The sequence below is a fragment of the Zootoca vivipara genome, chromosome 3 (genome assembly GCF_963506605.1).
Source record: "Zootoca vivipara chromosome 3, rZooViv1.1, whole genome shotgun sequence".
NCBI lineage: Eukaryota > Metazoa > Chordata > Lepidosauria > Squamata > Lacertidae > Zootoca > Zootoca vivipara.
In genome coordinates, this window is record NC_083278.1 from 108,530,832 (window position 1) to 108,550,597 (window position 19,766).

Here is a 19,766-nt window from a genome sequence, read left to right on the forward strand (position 1 = left end):
CACAATGCATTATAAATGGGGCTGCTTTTTGGACAGTTCAGAAAGTGCAGCTGCTGCAGAATTCAGCAGCCAGGTTGCTCATCAGGGCAAGACAATCTGAGCACCTGAGACAATCTGACTACCTTTTAGTTTCAGGGCTCAATTCAAAGTGCTGGTTTGACCTATAAAACCTTACATGGCCCAGGGAACCTTACATACCTCAAGGAACACCTCCCCCCGATGAACTACCCAGACCCTGACATTGCCATCTGAAACCCTCCCAGAGGATGGCAACACAAGAAAAGGCCTTTTCAGTGGTGGAATCCCCACTTTTGGACTGCTCACCCCATAATCTTTGTCTAGTTTTAGGTGCCAGGCAAAACCTTCCATTTTTATCCAAGTTTTTAGCCCTTATTTTGAAGGGTTTTAAAGTATTTGTGTTGTTCAACTCAGTGGACCTACTTACAGGTAAAACTAGGAGTCTTGTGGGCCTCAAAGACTAATAAATCTATTATGGCATGAACTTTTGAAGTTTGCAAAATAGTATAGTCCCTTAAGGGTGCCACAAGTCTCATTTTACAGTACAGTATTGCTTTTGTTGTAAGAAACAGGGCTACTACTCCGGCAATTCTTACTTGTAGGTAGGCATGCACCATAATTGCACTGTCACCTCTACTGAGGGCCAAACAACACATTATGTTAAGCATGCATAAAATGCCACTTTTATCTTGCAATTAAAGCAGCCAATCCGCAACTGTTGTGAGTGACCATAAACAATAAAATTGTAAATAGCAACCTCTCCTCCACTTCTGACCATATTAACATGTGTGAAATTATTATTATTATTATTATTATTATTATTATTATTATTGCCCGGCCCCTGACATGCACCACTTTACACTTGTTTACACTGAATTTTACATTTCCCTGTTGGTGGCAATCCCAAGTGGAGGGATAGAACCATTGCAATATGGTCCTCCTGGCTGTGAACTTCCCATAGGCATCTCATTCGCCAACGGTGAGAACAAAGATGCTGGACTAGATGGGCATGTTAGCTTGATAAAGCAGGGCTCCTCCTATAGGCAAAAAGAGGCACTGGCTGCTTCATCTCCGCTTGCTCACTCGCCCTCATACTGCGGGCAGCGCAATGGGGTGAGTGGGATTGGGGAATGCACTTGGTAGTCATAATTTGTCATGGGCCCTACTGCGAAACACATTTCAGTACTCTCCCCCATTTAGTTGGAGTCTATCCCAATATCCAGTCTTGGATCATCATTGTGAGCAGAAACTCAATGAAGTATGCAGTGCAAAACTTCAGATAGATAGACAGATAGATAGATAGATAGAAGAATGAAATTAATAGATGCACCTTTGTATGTAATATGAATTGACATGATAAAGTTATGTTAGAATACTGCAATTTAAATATTCTTTTTCTTGGTTTGGTTGGCCCCCTAGAGCCCGTGGGTCCTCCTGCACAGCACGCAAGGTATAGCCGCGGCTGGGAACATTGGTAGCTGCCTTATACCGAGACCAGTGGCCCATATAACTCAGCATTGCTCGCACTGACAGGCAGCGGCTCTTTCCCAGCCCTATTCGGACATGCATCCACCTGCACGGGACCTTCTGCGTGCAAAGCGGATGCTCTTCCACCGCGCTTGCAGAGGAGCGCATTTGGTGGCCGTGGAAAGGACGAGTGTGACCAGCATAGCTGCCAAGTTTTCCCTTTTCTCGCGAGGAAACCTATTCAGCATAAGGGAAAATCCCTTTAAAAAGGGGATAACTTGGCAGCTATGGTGACCAGGCAGGGGTTGTTTTGGGGGCCAAGAGATGGTGAGCGAGAGAGAGGGAGAGGGGGCGGCAGCCCAAGCCCCTTCGCTGGCTTGCACGCTCCTCCATTCTACCGCCGCGCCTTTCCAGTCTGTGCCGCAGGACAAGGGGAAAGGGAGGAGAGCGTTGCAATTTACCGTATGGATCACCTCTCCTTAAAAGCAACCGCTGCTGACCAGCTGCGTTTCTCTTCAAAGGAAGGAAAGGGAGGGGGGAGCAATGGCCTTATGAAGCCCAGCCCTCCCGCATCGCCCCCCCCCCCCCGCGACACTTTTCTAGCACAGAAAAGGATGCTGGGAGCTGTAGTTCAGGCTGGCCAACCCCCTAGAAGTCCGCGTTGCCTTTGACCCGCAGGCTCAGCCGCCTCTAGCAGCGACAGCCGAAGAAGCACGTGGCTCGAGTGGGGAGCCGGCGCTGGAGGCTCTCTTTGGGCTCGGTCGCTCGGCCGAGCAAGCTGCACTACAAGCCCCAGGGTGCCTTGCTGAGCGATCGCTCGCCGGGGAGAGCATGCAGAGCTCCGGCAGCCCCCAGCAGGGCCGCCCCCTGCCTCCCGATCCCCGGGAGAGCGAAGAAGAAGAAGAGAGTGGCGGCGCGAGAAGCATGTGGGTGTTTGGCTACGGCTCCCTCATCTGGAAGGTGGATTTCCCTTACGAGGACAAGATGGTCGGGTACATCACGGGCTACAGCAGGAGGTTCTGGCAAGGCAGCACGGATCACCGCGGAGTGCCGGGAAAGGTGAGTGGCAAGAGGTTGGGAGAGGATGGGGATTCGGAGATACCTCGCGGTTCTGTCTTCCCCGCACACAGAGAAGTCCCCAGAAACCAGACGCGCTTTCACACTTACAGCCCAGCGTTTATTACCGCTCGGGTTTACTCTTGTCACACACAACCATGTGGGTTTTGTAACCGTTCACTTTCCTGCCTTCCTATCTGTACACATGCACGCAAACACACACACACACACACGCTTTTCTCTCTCCATGCCACGCAAAAGCCGGTTAGCAAATCAGTGCAACCACCAATGCAAGATGCTCACATTTTCCTGATTATGCTGAAAGGGGTGAAATTGAGCCTGGCACGGTTCATTTCCGAAGCAGTACGAGATGAACATTAGAGAGAACATTTGAGGATGTTGGCACAGTTCCCAAGACGGTTCTTCCTTGTGTACCTTTGCTTAATTGCAGTACATTGGGTCACCTCTTACATAAGCTATACACCCTCAGCCGGTTATGCTGGGCACCAAACACCAAACAGGGCGGGTTACTATTAAACTTTCTTAAAAGACCAGGGTGGATGTTGAGATACACACACACACACTTTATAGTTAAGCAACTTTTGCAAACCTTTTAATGAGAAGACTGGCACTGCTCAAGCCTGAGGTTCCTCCCCTATTTTGGGGAGCACAAAGGGTGGAGGGCTTTCCATCTTCAGTTATGTGTCACTGCATTATGTCAGCATCTACTGCACCTACTTTTTCTTGAATATTTGTCAAGAAAAGTGGAGTTTAATCTGGGTATATCTGTTAGGGTAAACAAACAGAAGTCCTAGTTTGTTTTTAAAAGAAATTTATAGAATCATAGCCCAATCCTGTGCATGTTTTCTCAGAAGTAAGTTGTGCTGAATCCAGTGGGGTATTTCCTGATGTGTTTCAGATAGAAGGCAGAGAGGTTATGTTGGGAAATATTTAGAAGGTGAACTTCCTTTTCTTAGGCATAAATAGGTAAGGTTGATGTACAGTATGTATTTGGAAGAATCGCAGGGAGCACTGTAGTTAGGGGTAAATGCTCTCCCTCATCAAAAACTCCCCACAACTTGAAACCTACCACATTAGGGAAGGTTCTAGCCTAGTCTCATCCCTAAAATACTCATTCTTTCTATGCAGATGTTTTGATGTGGAAAAGCAAGCTGCCATGCATGTTCCACCACTGGCTTCCTAAAGTGGCATTACTAACAGAAAAATATGATGCAATTCTTCTGGGTACTTCCATTGAGAATCTCGGAAACAATAGCTATGTTGAATCCCATGTGGAATTGCAAGCTGTTGTTGTTTAGTCGTTTAGTCGTGTCCGACTCTTCGTGACCCCATGGACCATAGCACGCCAGGCACTCCTGTCTCGCACTGCCTCCCGCAGTTTGGTCAAACTCATGTTCGTAGCTTCGAGAACACTGTCCAACCATCTTGTCCTCTGTTGTCCCCTTCTCCTAGTGCCCTCAATCTTTCCCAACATCAGGGTCTTTTCCAAGGATTCTTCTCTTCTCATGAGGTGGCCAAAGTATTGGAGCCTCAGCTTCACGATCTGTCCTTCCAGGGAGCACTCAGGGCTGATTTCCTTAAGAATGGATAGGTTTGATCTTCTTGCAGTCCATGGGACTCTCAAGAGTCTCCTCCAGCACCATAATTGCAGAATTGCAAGCTACACCCTGGCTAAACTCCCCCCCCCCAAAAAAAAAAAATATTTTATTGCAAGTGACATAAGCAGGTATATGGGTTTCCCTTCTTATGATGCTGGAGTTTGTTGAGGCCCAACAACAATTCTGTAGTTCTTGCCCCTAAAACTCCCCTAAAAGCACACCCTGTGCTGTACTCTCATTTTCCCATTCTTCTGTCAAGGCTAATGATGCTGTTGTCAAAAATTCAGATGGGGTGGCTCTCAAACAATTTTATTTCTTTACATGGGGAGCTCACTGTGATGAAGACAGAGATCTTCCGTCCTCTTTTATTTTATATTACCTGTCCAAACTTAGTTACTAACATACCAAATAATGTCACTAATGCAGTTATCAGTACAGCTTCTCCTACAGTATTATATTCCTTATTTTCCATTCAGTATGAATATAATCCTGCCTATAATGTTGAACGCACTGCAAATCAATTTCATGAATGACTTCAACTTCGAGTATTGAGTGTTAAGAGGAAAATAATTTCTGTATACTCTAACCACACCATTCCTACATTTATAAACTACTATCATGTCTCTCTCTCCACCCCCACCTTTTTTTCTTAATCCCCTCACTCTTTTTTAGAGATCCTTTGGGGACTTTTCAGAGTTTACTTGGGATTTCACCATCCAGGAAAAATTGGTAGTGTTCACAAACTTGTCTACTTTACTCTAGATCACTGTTCAGAGATCTCCTCTCTAGCAAACATTGGCCCAATAACAGAGTCTTCATTTTTTAAAAATACTAAAGTGCATTTAAAATCATAGCCATAATTATATTTGTAGCATTATCTTCAGCTTCATGTCACAATTGATAAAATTAAGGCTGTTAGCTACTAGAACTAAGCAACTCACATCCATTCTAGCTAGTGTTTGTATGAGTTTCTATATGCTATTAGCAGTATAAAGAAGAACATAAATATTTCATCCACCCATCAGAAGTTTGTGCATCCCAAATTTCTGAGTAACTCTCGGAAACTGTTCCATTTCATGGAAAGTGCATTTTTAAAGCTACCTGAATGGAAATAATAGATTTTAAAGTACTTTGAAGTACTTTGAAACCCAATGTGCTTCTCACTATACAAGGGCTATAGAGCTTATATAATTCTAAGGAAACAATGGGATCCAGAAACATCCAGAAATCTAAGAGAATGGCATTGACAGGGCTGGGCTATGTTATTTACAGCTGCATATGCGGCAAATTATTTAGTCATCAGAAGTACTTAGCTGACTGTCAACATACATGAAGCAACACTTAGAAATAATTGGCATTATTTTGTGAATGAGAATATGCCATACTGTATTGTTGTTTATTACAGCTTGTGCCTTTCAGAACCCCTTACCAAATTCACATCTCTAAGCTGTAGTCCTTAAAATAGACTTCTGGGAATCATTTTAAGGTGCATCATAATATTTTGTGAAAACATAGCCATAAATCTACAGAAAAATGCTAAATTGATATAATTTATGTTGCATTTTTTCTTTTGTTCTGCATGAACAAGAAGTTTGCAACAAAGATTAAGATTGACAGTCTGACTCAAACTGCAAGACAGATAACAGCTTGTTTAAAAAAAATCAGGTACAACATGCAATTCAATTAATTGTACAAAACATTATTAATGACTACTCTGGGTAAAACTGTTTCTTTAAACAGCCGATTGGATTAAACTGAGCCAAGTGTCGATTAGTATTTGATGTACAGAAAATATACATAAATGACTGTTCTTTAGAAGAGCAGGGAGACAGTAACTACATACAAATTCTAGTGTACCTCATTCTTACTTCCATTTTGTTGACAACAGCCTTAGGTCACATAGTGAGTTCATAATTGAGGTTAGACATCAGCTAAATATAACTATTTAAGAGCAATTTCGTTGTTCCCGCAAGGGGACAATGACAATAAAGATTTATCTTAAGGCCGATTCTGAGGACTGGTTCAGATATAAGATCTGGTGCTAAATTCCTTTGCTAAATACCTGGGGAGAGTACCCAGTTGCAAATACCACCAGTGAATGAAGTCAGCATACTGAGATTACTTTAATGAACCTGTTCTCAAACAATATGTCTGCACAAAGCTTTAATATTACCTAGGAATAAGGTGTCCCCCGCTAAGGGGAAAAAAAAATTCTGGTAATAAGGACAAAATTTAAAAGTACATGGTTTACTCTTTTATAGTCCATGCTCAGAACTGCATATAACCCATGCTAAAAAAATTAAAATTCTGCACCCAGGCACTTTGAGTTTTGCTCCCAGAAAAAAAAATCGCAGTTTTATTTTGTGTACAGTTCTACAATGTCTGTCATTTTAGATCAATCATTATGGTTCTTGATTGTCACAGACAAGGCATTGACATACACATGCACAAACATTCTGTCTCACTTGTAGGATTTCAGCAGGTATTGCTCAATCACTTCCAATCATATTTCCATCATATAGGCTGGAATTTTACTTTAAAAAAAAATACAGGAAGCTGGGTTCTGAGCCCTTTACATTATGGAACTTTTCTAGATTTAATAATATCCAACAGCAAGTAACTGACTGCTCAAAGATGCATTGTGCCTAGGAGTTCTTAAAGGTTAAAACAAAAATCTGTTGCACTCTAATACTGCTTTAAACAAGCATGATACAACCTAAAAATGGGAGAATAAAAAATTATCTATGGCAATGCCAAAACTTTCAGGAAACAAAATGTTAGCGCAAGCTTTATTTTCTTTTTGGACTTGAGTTGCTGTCCTATTGTTTTGTTTCCATAAAAAAAACCTTCTGAAATGGGTAATAAAAGAACAATACTTTTTCATATCAAAAAGAAAAAAAGTTTCTTGCTTCCCTTTCCCAATATAAACACAGAAAAATAATCAAGAGTTACACTAAACCAATTTCTCTAGCACATATGAATTCCATAATATCTCTATTTTAGAGTGCAATGCACTGAATAAAGCAGTAAAATAATAATTCCACTGGGTTGGGGGGCGCAGGTTGCAATATATCTACCACATCAGATCAAAGGTCCATTTGGTTCAGTATTCTATTTTCTCCAGTGACCAATACTATCTTGGCTTATTTTTTTCCTAATGGCAACAGAACTCCAGCAGCTGCACAATAATCAGAAGTCAGAAATTGTTGTGCTGAATATCTCACATATAGTTCAAAAGATTCCTTAAGAACATGTGAAACATAGGTGAGGATTGCAGTTAAAAAAAATCTTAACTCCAATTTGTTAACCTGCCGGTTGAAAGAGTATTAAATGGTAGGTCTAGAGCAGGCATCCCCAAACTGCGGCCCTCCAGATGTTTTGGCCTACAACTCCCATGATCCCTAGCTAGCAGGACCAGTGGTCAGGGAAGATGGGAATTGTAGTCCAAAACATCTGGAGGTCCAAAGTTTGGGGATGCCTGGTCTAGAGTAAGGCTGCTGCCCCTCCTTCCATCATTGCTCACTTATAGAGAAGGGACAGGTGAATAGGCAGAGGTACAGCAGGTCCAGGGGACTCCCTGGGTTAGCAGCAGACCCTAATTATGTGTCCAACCCTGTTTTCCCATGATGCTGCCCTTTCAAACACCGTAGGGCACAATTCCTTCAGATGCATGTGTCCTCCTGCTCACTACCATTATGTTCCAGCCAAGCTGCAATATGGGCTCTGTAGCAAACAGGTGGCCATAGGTCAGCTTCAGCTAGCTGGCTGTTACCCACCCCAACTGTTCCCTGTTTGCAGCAAGTAAGGGCCAAGGCATGTATGCCAACATTTTAGGCCGTGGCGGCTAGCCTGCCGCTCTCCAGACACTGTTGGACTACAACTCCCATCAACCCTGACAATGGACCATGGTGGCTGGGGCTGATGGGAACTGGAGTCCAAAAACATCTAGAGGACCAGAGTTTAGTCACTTTGGGTTTAAGTAATATGCAGTTTGGCTCTAGGATTATCTTCTTCTTTTCCTTTCTCCTCTTGTACTCAAATGCACCAGAGGGAGAAGGTAGGCCTGCTCATTCTAATCCAGAATACTGACACGCCCCAGTTTGGAGATAGTTACCCATATTGTATGTGTCACATTTTAGCTGTCCCTTCTTCCAGTGTTCTCAATGTGGTGTACATATTTCCCACCCCCTTATATCCTCATAACAAGTATGTGTGATAGGTTAAACATGAGAGTAAGTGAACTAGTCCAAGACCACTTCTGACTCAGGATTGAACCCAGTTCTCCCCAGCCCTAATCAGATGCTGTAACAATCAAACCATACTACGGTAGCTGTTATCTCTGGTTAGAATGGTAAAAAGTAAGTCCAATCTGTAGTTGGGAAGAGGAGGGAGCATGCAATTCTGTAGTCCATTCCAAATTTTTACTTCCCAATTAACTTTTGAGTTGCACTGCATCTGCACTAGCTTTGAGACACAACTTTTTGGTCAGTGTTATGTAAATCATTAGAGAAAGTGCTAGTAAGTGTTCAGCCTTTAACTGGGCCATGCAGTTGTCAGGCTTGTAGTGTGTCTGCCCTAAGTACAGATTTGATACAGTACCACACAACATCAGAAATAAAGGTCACACTCTTCCAAATGGATAGTATTGGTTTGATAGTCTTGTGGTCCTCTTTTTAAATATATATATTTCCATTTTTGCTACTGATTTAATAATAAAACTTTTTACTGTGATATTTCTTTTAATTTTAGCCTGGAAGAGTTGTGACACTTATTGAAGATCCTGAGGTATAGTAGATTCTGTTTTTATATACCATTTAGTATATACATTCTTCCGCAAAACTCAGAAGCATATTTTGATAATACTGTAAAGCTGTATTTCTTTAATTTTGAAATACAGAAAAAAGTAACCTGGGCTGCAATCCTATGCACTTACCTAGGAGCAAGCCCTACAGGACACAGTGGGACTTGGTTCTGAGTAAACATGCATATAATTTTATAGTTAATAAAGCTTACAATTTTTATCCAAAGAAACTATTTATTTAAGCCCAACCCATTTATTCAGAGATATGTTCCTTCCCAACAGTAGGCAAGACTGTTTAACCAGGGGTAGTCAACCTTTTGGAGCCCATGGGCATATTTGGAAAAATTATAATGGGGAGCATACACAAGCACACAACAATCTTTGCCTGCCCCTGCCTTCTCCACCATAAATTAGGCTCAAAATAAAGTGTAATTTGCTTGGGAAATGCAGCTGGAGAGGGCTAACCCTCCCTCCCCAGCTACAATCTCCATAAAGATCATCCTGCCTTGAGTTGTAATTATGCTTCAAGTAAGTTTTTCATTGGCTACAGAAGACTTCTTTGAAGCTTAGTTGCAATGCAGAGTAGGGAAGGCTTTGGCGAGCTGTGTGGCAACCACACAGTTTAACTCATTTCCCAGAGGAAGCTTAAGAGGAGTCTCTTAAGAGGAGTTCCCTTAAGAGGAGTTCCCTTAAGAGGAGTCTCTTGATTCACACAGGTTGGCCTCTAATAAATCAATTCCTGTGCACTTTTGAAGACTCCTGTTTTCTGTACTTGAGCTTCCATGTAGGCCACACAGGAGGGGACTTCCTCTCCTCTGAAGGCAGCATGGCAACATAGGCCACTAGCCTCTTAGGAGGCTAGCAAAAAAAAAAAAATGCAGGCTAGTGTCTTTTGTGGCTGCAGTAAACAGTTTGACCCTGCACCAAAAGAAATTATGACCTTCTCTTCTCTCAGTGATTTGTGTAGTCATTATTTTGCAGGTGATGTTCCCAGCCAGTGACACTCTTTCATCATGGTTGGGACATTATCTCAGCAAGCTGCTGTTAAGTCTGTGATTGCCCTCAGAGGGAGGGAGGGGTGTTTAACATCTTCTTCCATGCTGATTGATGAACTTCAAAAAATGCTTCCCTGCCCCAAACCTGGCCACAGCTACACAGAAAGGGAAAGAAGGTTTGGCCTCATCCATCAGCCAAATGAACAAAAGCCACCTGCTGGTTATCCAAGGCAGATTCAACACCCCCTCTAAAATGAAATATACACTTTTGATCCATAATTCCAACACACACTTTAGTAGTTAGGTATACTCTTCATTTTAAACTCTTTCCCCATTCCTAGCATAGCTATCAACTTTTATGCAACAACTTTGATATCCATACCTCCTGCAAATTTACAAGGTGCTTTAAAGGTATTTTTCGATCATTGCCAATGGCATAATGCTTTTATTTTTATTACATCTATTAAAATCTGCTTGGAATACAATGTGAAGAAATGAACAGAAAGGTTCCTTCCCTATGACTTGCTGAATTAGGTGCAGTGTAGTAGCTATGACTGTAATTTTCTGCACCATTATAAGCCCTGGTGAACACTGTACTAAGTACTGGTGAAAACATGCCTAAGATAGGACAAAAAACAAGGGCCATGAAGTTTCTATTTCAAATTAGTGGTGAACTTAAACCCCTCTTTCAGTCTATTTTCTGCCCATCTTTCCACCTGCAATATGAAGGTGAAGGGTGTGCCATTTTACCAGACCATTGCAATGGTTACTGAGATAATGGCTGCATTCACATGTCATACTAAGCCATGGACACTGTCTGTGAACCACAGCAAGCTGTGGGTTTGCATGCTTCACTCCTGTGCTGCTAACAGCAAGAATTGGGAAGTTATTGCTTCCAATTAACTACAACTCCCTGTGTGATTTAAACCAAGAAATGTGACTGATGCTAATCATGGTTAATTTAAACAAACCAGCTTCAGAAACCAGATTTAGAAGTTTGTATGTTTGAAATTAATCATTGCTTAGCTTTGTAAAATAGCATGCCTTTATTATCTTAATCAAGTAGGTCTCACCACAACACCCATAGTTAGTATCAACCAGTTTGCCATACAACCATGGTTAATAATAATACCGTAATAATAATAATAATAATTTATTATTTATACCCCACCCATCTGGCTGGGTTTTCCAAGCCACTCTTAAGATTAAGGCAAAGTAAAAGCTTTACTTGTCCTCCTGGCCACCAGGTAGGAACACACAAGCCTGGTGTTTGCTGCCACTTGTGCATGCCATGTTAAATCATGGTTTAGTATGTCAAAGGTGTAAAATTCAAAATAGCAGTACTATTGTTCCTAATATTTCAGCATATTTGTCAATCATAATCATCCTTTTGTAATGTGGATGGTGTTGCATAACCAGCCATTGTTGCTCTCCCCTGGACTTTACCCACTTTCACTGTAGGCAGTGGCACCACTCATTTTTAAATGTTAAGAGCACATTTGAGTGCAACACAGCTTAGAAACTGAAACATGGAACTTTCCATTTGATCGGAAAAAACTGCTTGAATCTCAGAAAGTTTCCCTGTAATGCTAACACTGAATTGAGATCAATGTAATAGCTGCTATAGACTTCAACCATTTTTTTGTAGTTGACAAGGCCAGCAAAATACAGCATAGTGTCAGCCATTGTGAATTTTCTGTACCTTTCTGGTATGTTTTTTCACACTGCTGTGCAGTTGGGACCCCATTATGCTAACAGACAGATTCCTCTATAAGCAAAGAATAGTTCAGCTTGTGTGTGTTTTCTCTCTCTACTGTATTTGTCCTGGTAAAACAAACTAATTCAGTTCAATGCAAATAACATCTTTTATATCTATAGTCTGTAAGCAATCTTTTAATTATTAGTGTACCACTAAAAGTGCAGTAAAAATAAGAAGAAAACTTCTAAATAGCAATTTTCCTATTTCATTTTAAATATCACTACACTAGTTTCAACAGTACAGTACTTACAGAGTTACATGTTGGCTTAAGCAGGGTGAAAAAGCAAGACAAGTCTGGAAAAAAACAAGAAAGGGGGATTTCCTAATATTTAACAGAGTTACTAACCACACACCAGATAAACAAAACATTGACTAAGTTACTTTTAAACACAGGTTTCTTTTAGGCCAGGACTAGATAGGAAAAAGTAAAGGGACCCCTGACCGTTAATTCCAGTCGCGAACGACTGGGGTTGCAGTGCTCATCTCGTTTGTCCGCAGACAGTTTTTCCAAGTCATGGGCCAGCATGACTAAGCCGCTTCTGGCAAAACCAGAGCACACATGGAAACTCCGTTTACCTTCCCGCCGGAGCGGTACCTATTTATCTACTTGCACTTTGACGTGCTTTCAAACTGCTAGGTTGGCAGGAGATGGGAACGAGCAATGGGAGCTCACCCCGTCACAGGGATTTGAACCGCCAACCTTCTGATCAGCAAGCCCTAGGCTCAGTGGTTTAGACCACAGAGCCACCCACGTCCCAGTACATGGCAATAACTCAGTGTGGTGTAGTGTTGGATTGTGGCTGCAGAGACCAGGTGCAAGTTCCCTCCCAGCCATGAAACTCACTGGGGGACCTTGAGCCAGTTGCTGTCTCTCAGCCTAATCTATCGCACAGGGTTGTTAGGATAGAATGTAGAGGGAGAGAGCTATGCAGACCACCTTGAACTCCTTGGAGGAATAGTGTAATATAAACATAATAATAAATAAATCTTTGCCAGGTAATACCTTCCTTCTGGTAGCTTTCCCCCCCAGTCAGACTTTGAGACCAGATATAAGCCTGTGTGGGAGGAAAAACAGGATTACCCAGGAAATATGATTTTGGAACATGTAGTTGTAACTTTTATACACAGATTTCCTGGACATTTCATGAAGGAGACATTGCATGTATGCACTATGGATATAAACTCACCTGAAAACCTTTCAAGCAGGGATGTGACCCTCCAAATATTGTTGTTGCACTCTAACTCCCATCAGCCCCAAGAAGGATGCCAGGGAACAATGGGAGTTGTAGTCAAACAACATGCAGAGGGCCAGATTCCCCATCCCTGATTTAAATTGCTTCCTTTTGCATCATTAAAGTGAAGTATGTTTTACCTTCCTGGTTGTGTTCTTCAACAGGGCTGTGTATGGGGTGTTGCATACAAACTGCCACCAGGACAAGAAGGCGAAGTAAAAGCATATCTTGATTTCCGAGAGAAAGGTGGCTACAGGACTACAACTGTCATTTTCTATCCGAAAGATCCCTCAGTGGAACCGTTTGATGTGCTGTTATATATCGGAACCTGCGAAAACCCTAACTACCTTGGACCAGCACCTCTAGAAGAAATTGCCAAACAGATTTTTAATGCAGTTGGTCCCAGTGGAAGAAACACAGAATACCTGTTTGAACTCTGCAACTCCCTCAGGGATCTCGTGCCAGAAGATGTAGATGAACATCTTTTTACTTTAGAGAAACTAGTAAAGAAACTCTTAGAACAGGAAGAAAGCAAAAATGTCAATTCCATATAATAATCACATTGTGATTTCAAACAGTCTCTTCATCATCAGAACAGTTTCACTGATGACAGTAGTATGATTTCAAGATGCTCCATGTGGACTTTGGATATATTAATTTTCATGTTTCATTCAGGGCGCTACTGTCATTGATCAGTAGAAAATTATGTTTAAAGCTATGTCTTTAGGAGTTTAAGGGAGGAGGAGCTTTGAATTTTGGTAAAATTTTAAAGAATGCATTTCTCTCACTTTCTCAGATATGAAGAAATTATTTATGCCCAATTTAAGTTTGAGGGAAATTTTTATTGATTTCAAGTTATTTAGATTTTTCTTCCTTTTAAAAAAAATATAGTTTGGGACTAGATCCTGCACTCAGACAGACCATGGATGCAATCCTATACATATGTGCTCAGGAGCAAGTCTCCTTAAACCAGGCATGGCCAAACTTGTCCCTCCAGATGTTTTGGGACTACAACTCCCATCATCCCTAGCCAACAGGACCAGTGGTCAGGGATGATGGGAATTGTCCCAAAACATCTGGAGGGACAAGTTTGACCATGCCTGCTTTAAACAAAGTGAAACCTGCTTTTGGGAGTAAACTTACATAGGATTGAGCTGTATGTGTTGCCTTAGACCTCAACTACACTTATTTAAGAGCAATCCCAGTGGGACCAGTCTATAGTGGTTTGTGGATTATAGCACTGACGTGGAAATCCTATGTACACTTTCTTGGAAATAAGTCCTGAGGAAGTTCAACTGATTTCAAAGTAAACTTCATAGGATTGCACTGTAAGCAGCAGTTATTCCTATGCAAAGTAGGATACCGTATTTTAAAAACAACTCACTACAGGATATATATCATTTTGTTCAACTCCATGAGTCAGCAGTTAGTTTATATATAAACTATCTGCCTCTTAATAAAATGAGCAACTATTTGCATGTGAAGGAAACTGCACTTTCCGTTTAGGATGTAGGAAGACCTATAGAAGCAATGTGTAACTCAAAACATATTGGTGCCTTATATTTTCATCACAATACCTTTAAAAAAAACAAGTTAGGGATATGACTTGAATTTACAATAGCAAGAATGTTCTGAAACTCCCATACTTTATCACTAGGCATAGTATTTTCACAACTATCCTATAGCTAAGTGCACACACAATGGTGTGTAAGATTCCCCCCCCCCCCGGTCTATCTTGGGTCCTATCACTTGTCAGTTTAATCACAGATTTGTATTACATATTTATCAACACTAAATTATCATTAACACTAACTATACCTTCTCCTAACCAGGATTTGCAATCCCCAATTAATATGGGAACCTTAGGTAACTATTGGTGCAGATTTAATGCTGAACTACGGTAAAAAGCAAAAGGTGGAAGAAGTGCAGAAGCTCACAGCTCACTCCTAATCCATTATCCATAGGTAAGAGATCAGCAGTGTTATGTCTGTACTAGACCAAAGACTTCAAAAGGAACACTGCAGAATACTCTTTGAAGATTGCAGCTTACTAGTAAACCGACTTTCAGCAGCACTTACTCTCAAGTCAGTGGCAAGGATTTAAAGATCCATTCTTTGCAGCCTGTGGTGCTTTGTACTTACATTTCTTAACGAGCACCCCACCCATCCCTATGGTGCATGACAAAACACTTCTGAAACTGGGGGAAGTTTCAAAAGTATTTTTAACATGCCATGGGAGATTGGTTTCACAGCCAAAATCAAAATTCCCACTGGGTAAGCACAGGTAGACTGTTGGGGTAGCCTAAAGTACCTCTTTGCATACAGACTATTATGTTTGGGTTGAGATCCAACTTGCATAGCAGGTTAATCTCAGCCATCATTTAGGCACTTCTGAAACTTCTACTCCATTTGCCATCCTTTGTCTGCACAACTTCCACCCAAATGGATGGGAACTGTGTTAACTTTCCTAAGGGATAAATGATGGCCTCATTATTGCAATAGATTCGCAAAAGGAGTTTCCGTCCCAACTGTGAATTTCCTTGCTTCTCATAGTTTAAGTTATTTTCTTTAAGCCTTCAACAGAAGCATATTTTTGTATTTTAATATATATTTAGATACATATATATATATATATAAAGGTTCTCTTCCAAGTGTCAAGTGCTATTCCATTTTCTCATAGCAAAATGTGGTTCTGTATTTCTTTCCATTGTTCATACTTAAGCCTGTATGACTTTGCATCAGTAACAGAACAATTATTTATGTTTTGTGTCCATAAACCATCTCTCTTCCTTTTTATTAGTTGCTTGTAAAATGTTCCATTGCATTCCTTTGTGCGTGTGAGAGAGAGAAAGAATGTAACACCTGTTCAATAGACTGAGAAAAATAGTTTTGTTGGGGAGTTGTTCTTAATGAGAACTATCTTACTACAGAACATAAATGGCTTCTTCAAATTACATGAAAAAAATTGCTTACAGATTATGTAAGGATGATGGTAGATAACCACTCCAGTCATTATAAAAGCATTTACACAAGAAGGTATTATAGGTTAGTCTTTACCCACTAAGGCTACAATCTCTTCCACTTAAATCAACGGGATTTTACCACTGATTTCTATAAGATGAGGACTTTATCCTAATACAGTGTCTTCGACCATGGTTCAGCAAACAATTAAAACATCAGTATATATCCTAAGGAGCTTCTAAAGTAGCAAACACCATACTACTATTTTTTACTTTTCTTTTTTCTAGCTGAAGGAGTTTTAAAAGCAGTTTGTGGTATGACATGGAGGTCTCCTGCTCAAAGGGGTGGGATCAAAAAATTCATTAGGTGCACTGATTATAGGTGTTTGGCTCAGCTCCTAAGAGTGTTTTCATGAATCAGATACAGAAGAAACGACTCTTGAGTTAAAGCTGCAATTCTATAAATGCATATCAAAGTGTCCAGAAGTATCCTTCGTTCAGGATATTGCTAATTTATTATTTACTGGCATAACTTAGACCTAGTTCACACATGCATATTCATCCTCACAATGACATGAACTACCACGCTTGTGTGAATGAGCCATCACAGACCTTGACATCAAAGACAGAACTTTCATATTGTCTGATGCCATTTCAATTTGCAATACTTTTGAGTTGATTTCACACATTCTACTGCAGTTAAGAATTGAATAGTCAAGTTTAATCCACAGTGAGGCTCGCATAAAAAGTGATTATATAAATGCACCATTAGCAACTGATACAATGAATGTGCCCTTTGTACAGTGGTACCTCGGTTTATGAACACAATTGGTTCCGGAAGTCTGTTCATAAACTGAAGCGTTCATAAACTGAAGCAAACTTTCCCATTGAAAGTAATGGAAAGTGAATTAATCCGTTCCAGATGGGTCCACAGTGTTCGTAAACCGAAAATTCGTAAACCGAGGTTCCACTGTATCCAACTATTGGGCGCAAGTACAAAATGTCACATGAAAAACACCCTAAGTGGTCAGTCCTAAAACACTCTTCCAAGTCAGTCAGTCCCCCTGAAATCAAGGGGGGTCTGCATCTGAATAAATATGATTTGGATCAGGTGCATTGTATTTTCATGTATCCAGAATCACAATATTTCCTGCATGGTATATTATTTTTATCACACACAGTGTAGTTCAGAAGCAACCAAATTCCTATCCACAATCTTAGTTCACTATAAAACTAACGAGACACACTATGGGATCAGCAATTTTTATTATACGTCTCAGAAGAAGAGCAGACCTAACATATCTCGCACAGTGTATTTTTTTTTCTCTTCTGTTGAAGAACCGAGTTATAAGAAAAGAGTCCCTACCTGCTTTGACACACACAAATGCTAAGTTAACATATGTCACCTTCAACAGTCACAGGCGAACTCCAGGGAATCTGAAATAAAGCACAGAAAAGATTGCATGAGTGGAGATATTAAACATTTGCTTGAATTACTGTGCACAGATGGTCTGAAGGGAAATCCAGCCAATATAATACACCCCTAATTATAGCTGAGCCAATTCACAGGGTTGCATACATTTGCATCTCCCTTGGCTTCTTTTGGACTTTTGTGGCTGCCCGTCTTCCATCAAGGATTCTTCTTAAGGGGGGAAAATAACTGACTGCAGGAACGGGCTAACTTGCTGCTGCCATACTTCACCCTGACAGGAAAGAGGAAAAAGCAGACATTTCTGCTCCTGTGCAAGCTATGCACCATCATGCTGACCTGCAGCAAGCCCCCCCCCCCAAAAAAACCTGGCTTTCTAGGGAAGTGGCCATGTTCCACTTATATGAGAACGCTATTCCCTTCCACAAAACATTGCGAAACAACCAGAAGGGAAGGAATTCAAGACACACATGATCCCTTCTAATCTCTTCTTTTCACAGCAAGGCGATTCGTATGTTCTTCCACCGGGAAATACAACTCGTGTGTTGTCAACACCACGCAAAATAAGATCCCTCCCCGACGTGAAATGCTCGAATTGGCTTAAACCTCATTGGGCAAGAAGATTGTGTACGCACTTTAATAAGTTAAGTGCAACGTACGTTGACCGGATCACCTTGCAAGAGACGACGGCTGGAAACATTTATTTTAAAAAACAAATAAAAATCCTCAAGGACGCAGGAAACAGGTGTTTACTCAAGCCACTTTTGATTGACGGAATTTGTGAGGAGAGGGTAACAACGTTTAGATTTCTAGGCATTGAGTTACAGGAGGATCTGTCCTGGAGTGTTAATACAAGGGGGATTGTGAAGAAGAAGACTGTATTTTTTGAGAATTTTAAGGAAAAACCATCTTCCACAAAAGCTGCTGCTTGCCTTCTATCACTGTGCCATACAGAGCGTGCTCACATACGGTTTATGTGTGTGGTACGGAAGCTGTACTTCCCAGGACAGAGCAGGGCTGTGTAGAATTATTAAAACAGCAGAGAGCATTATTGGCTGCTCACTCACCACCTTAGAACAAATCTACACCACCAGGTGCCATAGAAAAGCACTAGATATATCAAGAGATCCAACGCACCCTGGTCACCATTTCTTTCAGCTCCTGCCATTGGGACGGAGATATAGAACGATGCAGGCAAGAACGAGCCGTCTCAGGAACAGTTTCTTCTCTAGAGCAATTTTGGCCTTAAATGGAAAGCCTGGACTTCGAAGTCATCTTATTTTACTTGTTATTTTGTATTATATTTACTGTTTTTAATTAGGTTTTTGTAATTTTGGATTATGCGGAATGCTTTATCTGAGTGGATGTAGCAACCGAGTAATTTCGTTGTTCCCGCAAGGGGACAATGACAATGCAGTAAAGATACCATATCTTATCTTATCAAAGGCACAAAAGACTGGCCTTGAGCTGAAACATTTCGTGGGGAAGGGGAGCTCCATGGAGCTGTGAAATCTCTGGATTCAGGGCCTGGCCTGGCTGGGTGAAGGCCCATAAAATGCGTTTTTGCATCCTGAGAAAACGGAGAGGCTCTTTGGGAGCCTGGTTTCCTACGCTCGGGGTTTTTCTACTCCCTTCATAAAATGCCAGCAGCCCAGTCTTGGGGGAATACTTTTCCAAGACCCATTCGGAAGGCGAATTCTGTAAACCCCGAGAAAAACTTAGTTCTGTCCCGCCAAGGCCTATGCAGACAACTAAGAGTATACAGTACACCCCCCCCCCAAACGGTCAACTGACATCTTGTTTTAATTTCCGGCTTTTGTTGTATTTGTCTTTTGTATGTATCCTTGTAAGCCGGCTTGGTATTTTTATGTGACACACAGCACTACGTATGAATATGTTTGGAGTTATTAGAACACGACTACAGTACTTCGCTCCACCGCCTCACAAACGGAACATTTCCCTCACGGGCTGGGAACGCACTGCGCATGCTCCGACGGGAATGTGGCCGGTCCACACAAAATAGCACGGAACGACAGAACGCCGTCCGTCGCCGGAGGGCAAAAGGCGGGAAAACTAACCTTCGCGAAATTTTCCGGAATGAGCCGAAGACGGGCGGAGGCGGGGGAAGGGTCGAATGCTTTGCTCGCCTCCGTTCCACTCCCCCGCCCGCTCCTCGGTCTTTTACCTCGCGCCGTCTCCCCAGGCAACGCGCTTGCCGAGCCTGCCCCGGATGTTGATTCAGCTATTTTTTCTCTCCCCGTCTCTTTTCCTTTAAGAAAGGGAGGGCGTGGCCACCGCCAGTCGTAGTGACAATGCGGGTTTCCAATTGGAACGTTCGGATGAAGTGCATAGAGAAACTAAATGTAAAGAGTGGCACAAACATGGCAATATGAGGTTCCGTGAGGTGGTTTTTTAAAAAAATTACAGCGCA

At 41.6% G+C, this 19,766-nt stretch overlaps 2 protein-coding genes across 13 annotated transcripts in view; one reads left to right on the forward strand and one right to left on the reverse strand.

Moving 5' to 3' along the window:
• Positions 1–19,579, reverse strand: part of ASB3 (ankyrin repeat and SOCS box containing 3) — a 45,478-nt gene extending 25,899 nt beyond the window's left edge. Inside the window, exons 1-4 of one of the 11 annotated variants that reach the window (XM_060273125.1) lie at positions 19,414–19,579; positions 17,313–17,343; positions 12,719–12,770; positions 11,966–12,009 (exon numbers count right to left, since the gene is read on the reverse strand). Coding sequence is in view for 1 of the 11 variants with exons in the window: in XM_060273118.1 (XP_060129101.1) it covers positions 11,659–11,703 (45 nt within the window). In the remaining 10 variants the exon portion in view is untranslated. The other 10 variants (XM_060273120.1, XM_060273124.1, XM_060273119.1 and 7 more) reach the window with 10 other exon arrangements.
• CHAC2 (ChaC glutathione specific gamma-glutamylcyclotransferase 2) lies at positions 2,255–15,820 on the forward strand. Of its 2 annotated transcripts, XM_035110971.2 has the most exons (3): positions 2,255–2,544; positions 8,910–8,945; positions 13,112–15,820. In XM_035110971.2, the coding sequence occupies exons 1-3, from the start codon at positions 2,317–2,319 to the stop codon at positions 13,499–13,501; spliced, it is 654 nt and encodes a 217-aa protein (XP_034966862.1). In that variant the 5' UTR covers positions 2,255–2,316; the 3' UTR covers positions 13,502–15,820. The 2 variants fall into 2 exon arrangements, with proteins under 2 accessions (XP_034966862.1, XP_060129112.1); XM_060273129.1 differs by lacking the exon at positions 8,910–8,945.
• Positions 19,580–19,766: the final 187 nt, after the last annotated feature.

What these genes read in the sequence shown, in the direction of transcription:
- CHAC2 (XM_035110971.2), top strand. Translation starts at nt 2,317, where the DNA reads ATGCAGAGCTCCGGCAGCCCCCAGCAGGGCCGCCCCCTGCCTCCCGAT. An exon ending in ACCGCGGAGTGCCGGGAAAG is followed by an intron (nt 2,545 to 8,909) that starts GTGAGTGGCAAG and finishes TTTTAATTTTAG; the next exon opens with CCTGGAAGAGTTGTGACACT. An exon ending in CACTTATTGAAGATCCTGAG is followed by an intron (nt 8,946 to 13,111) that starts GTATAGTAGATT and finishes GTTCTTCAACAG; the next exon opens with GGCTGTGTATGGGGTGTTGC.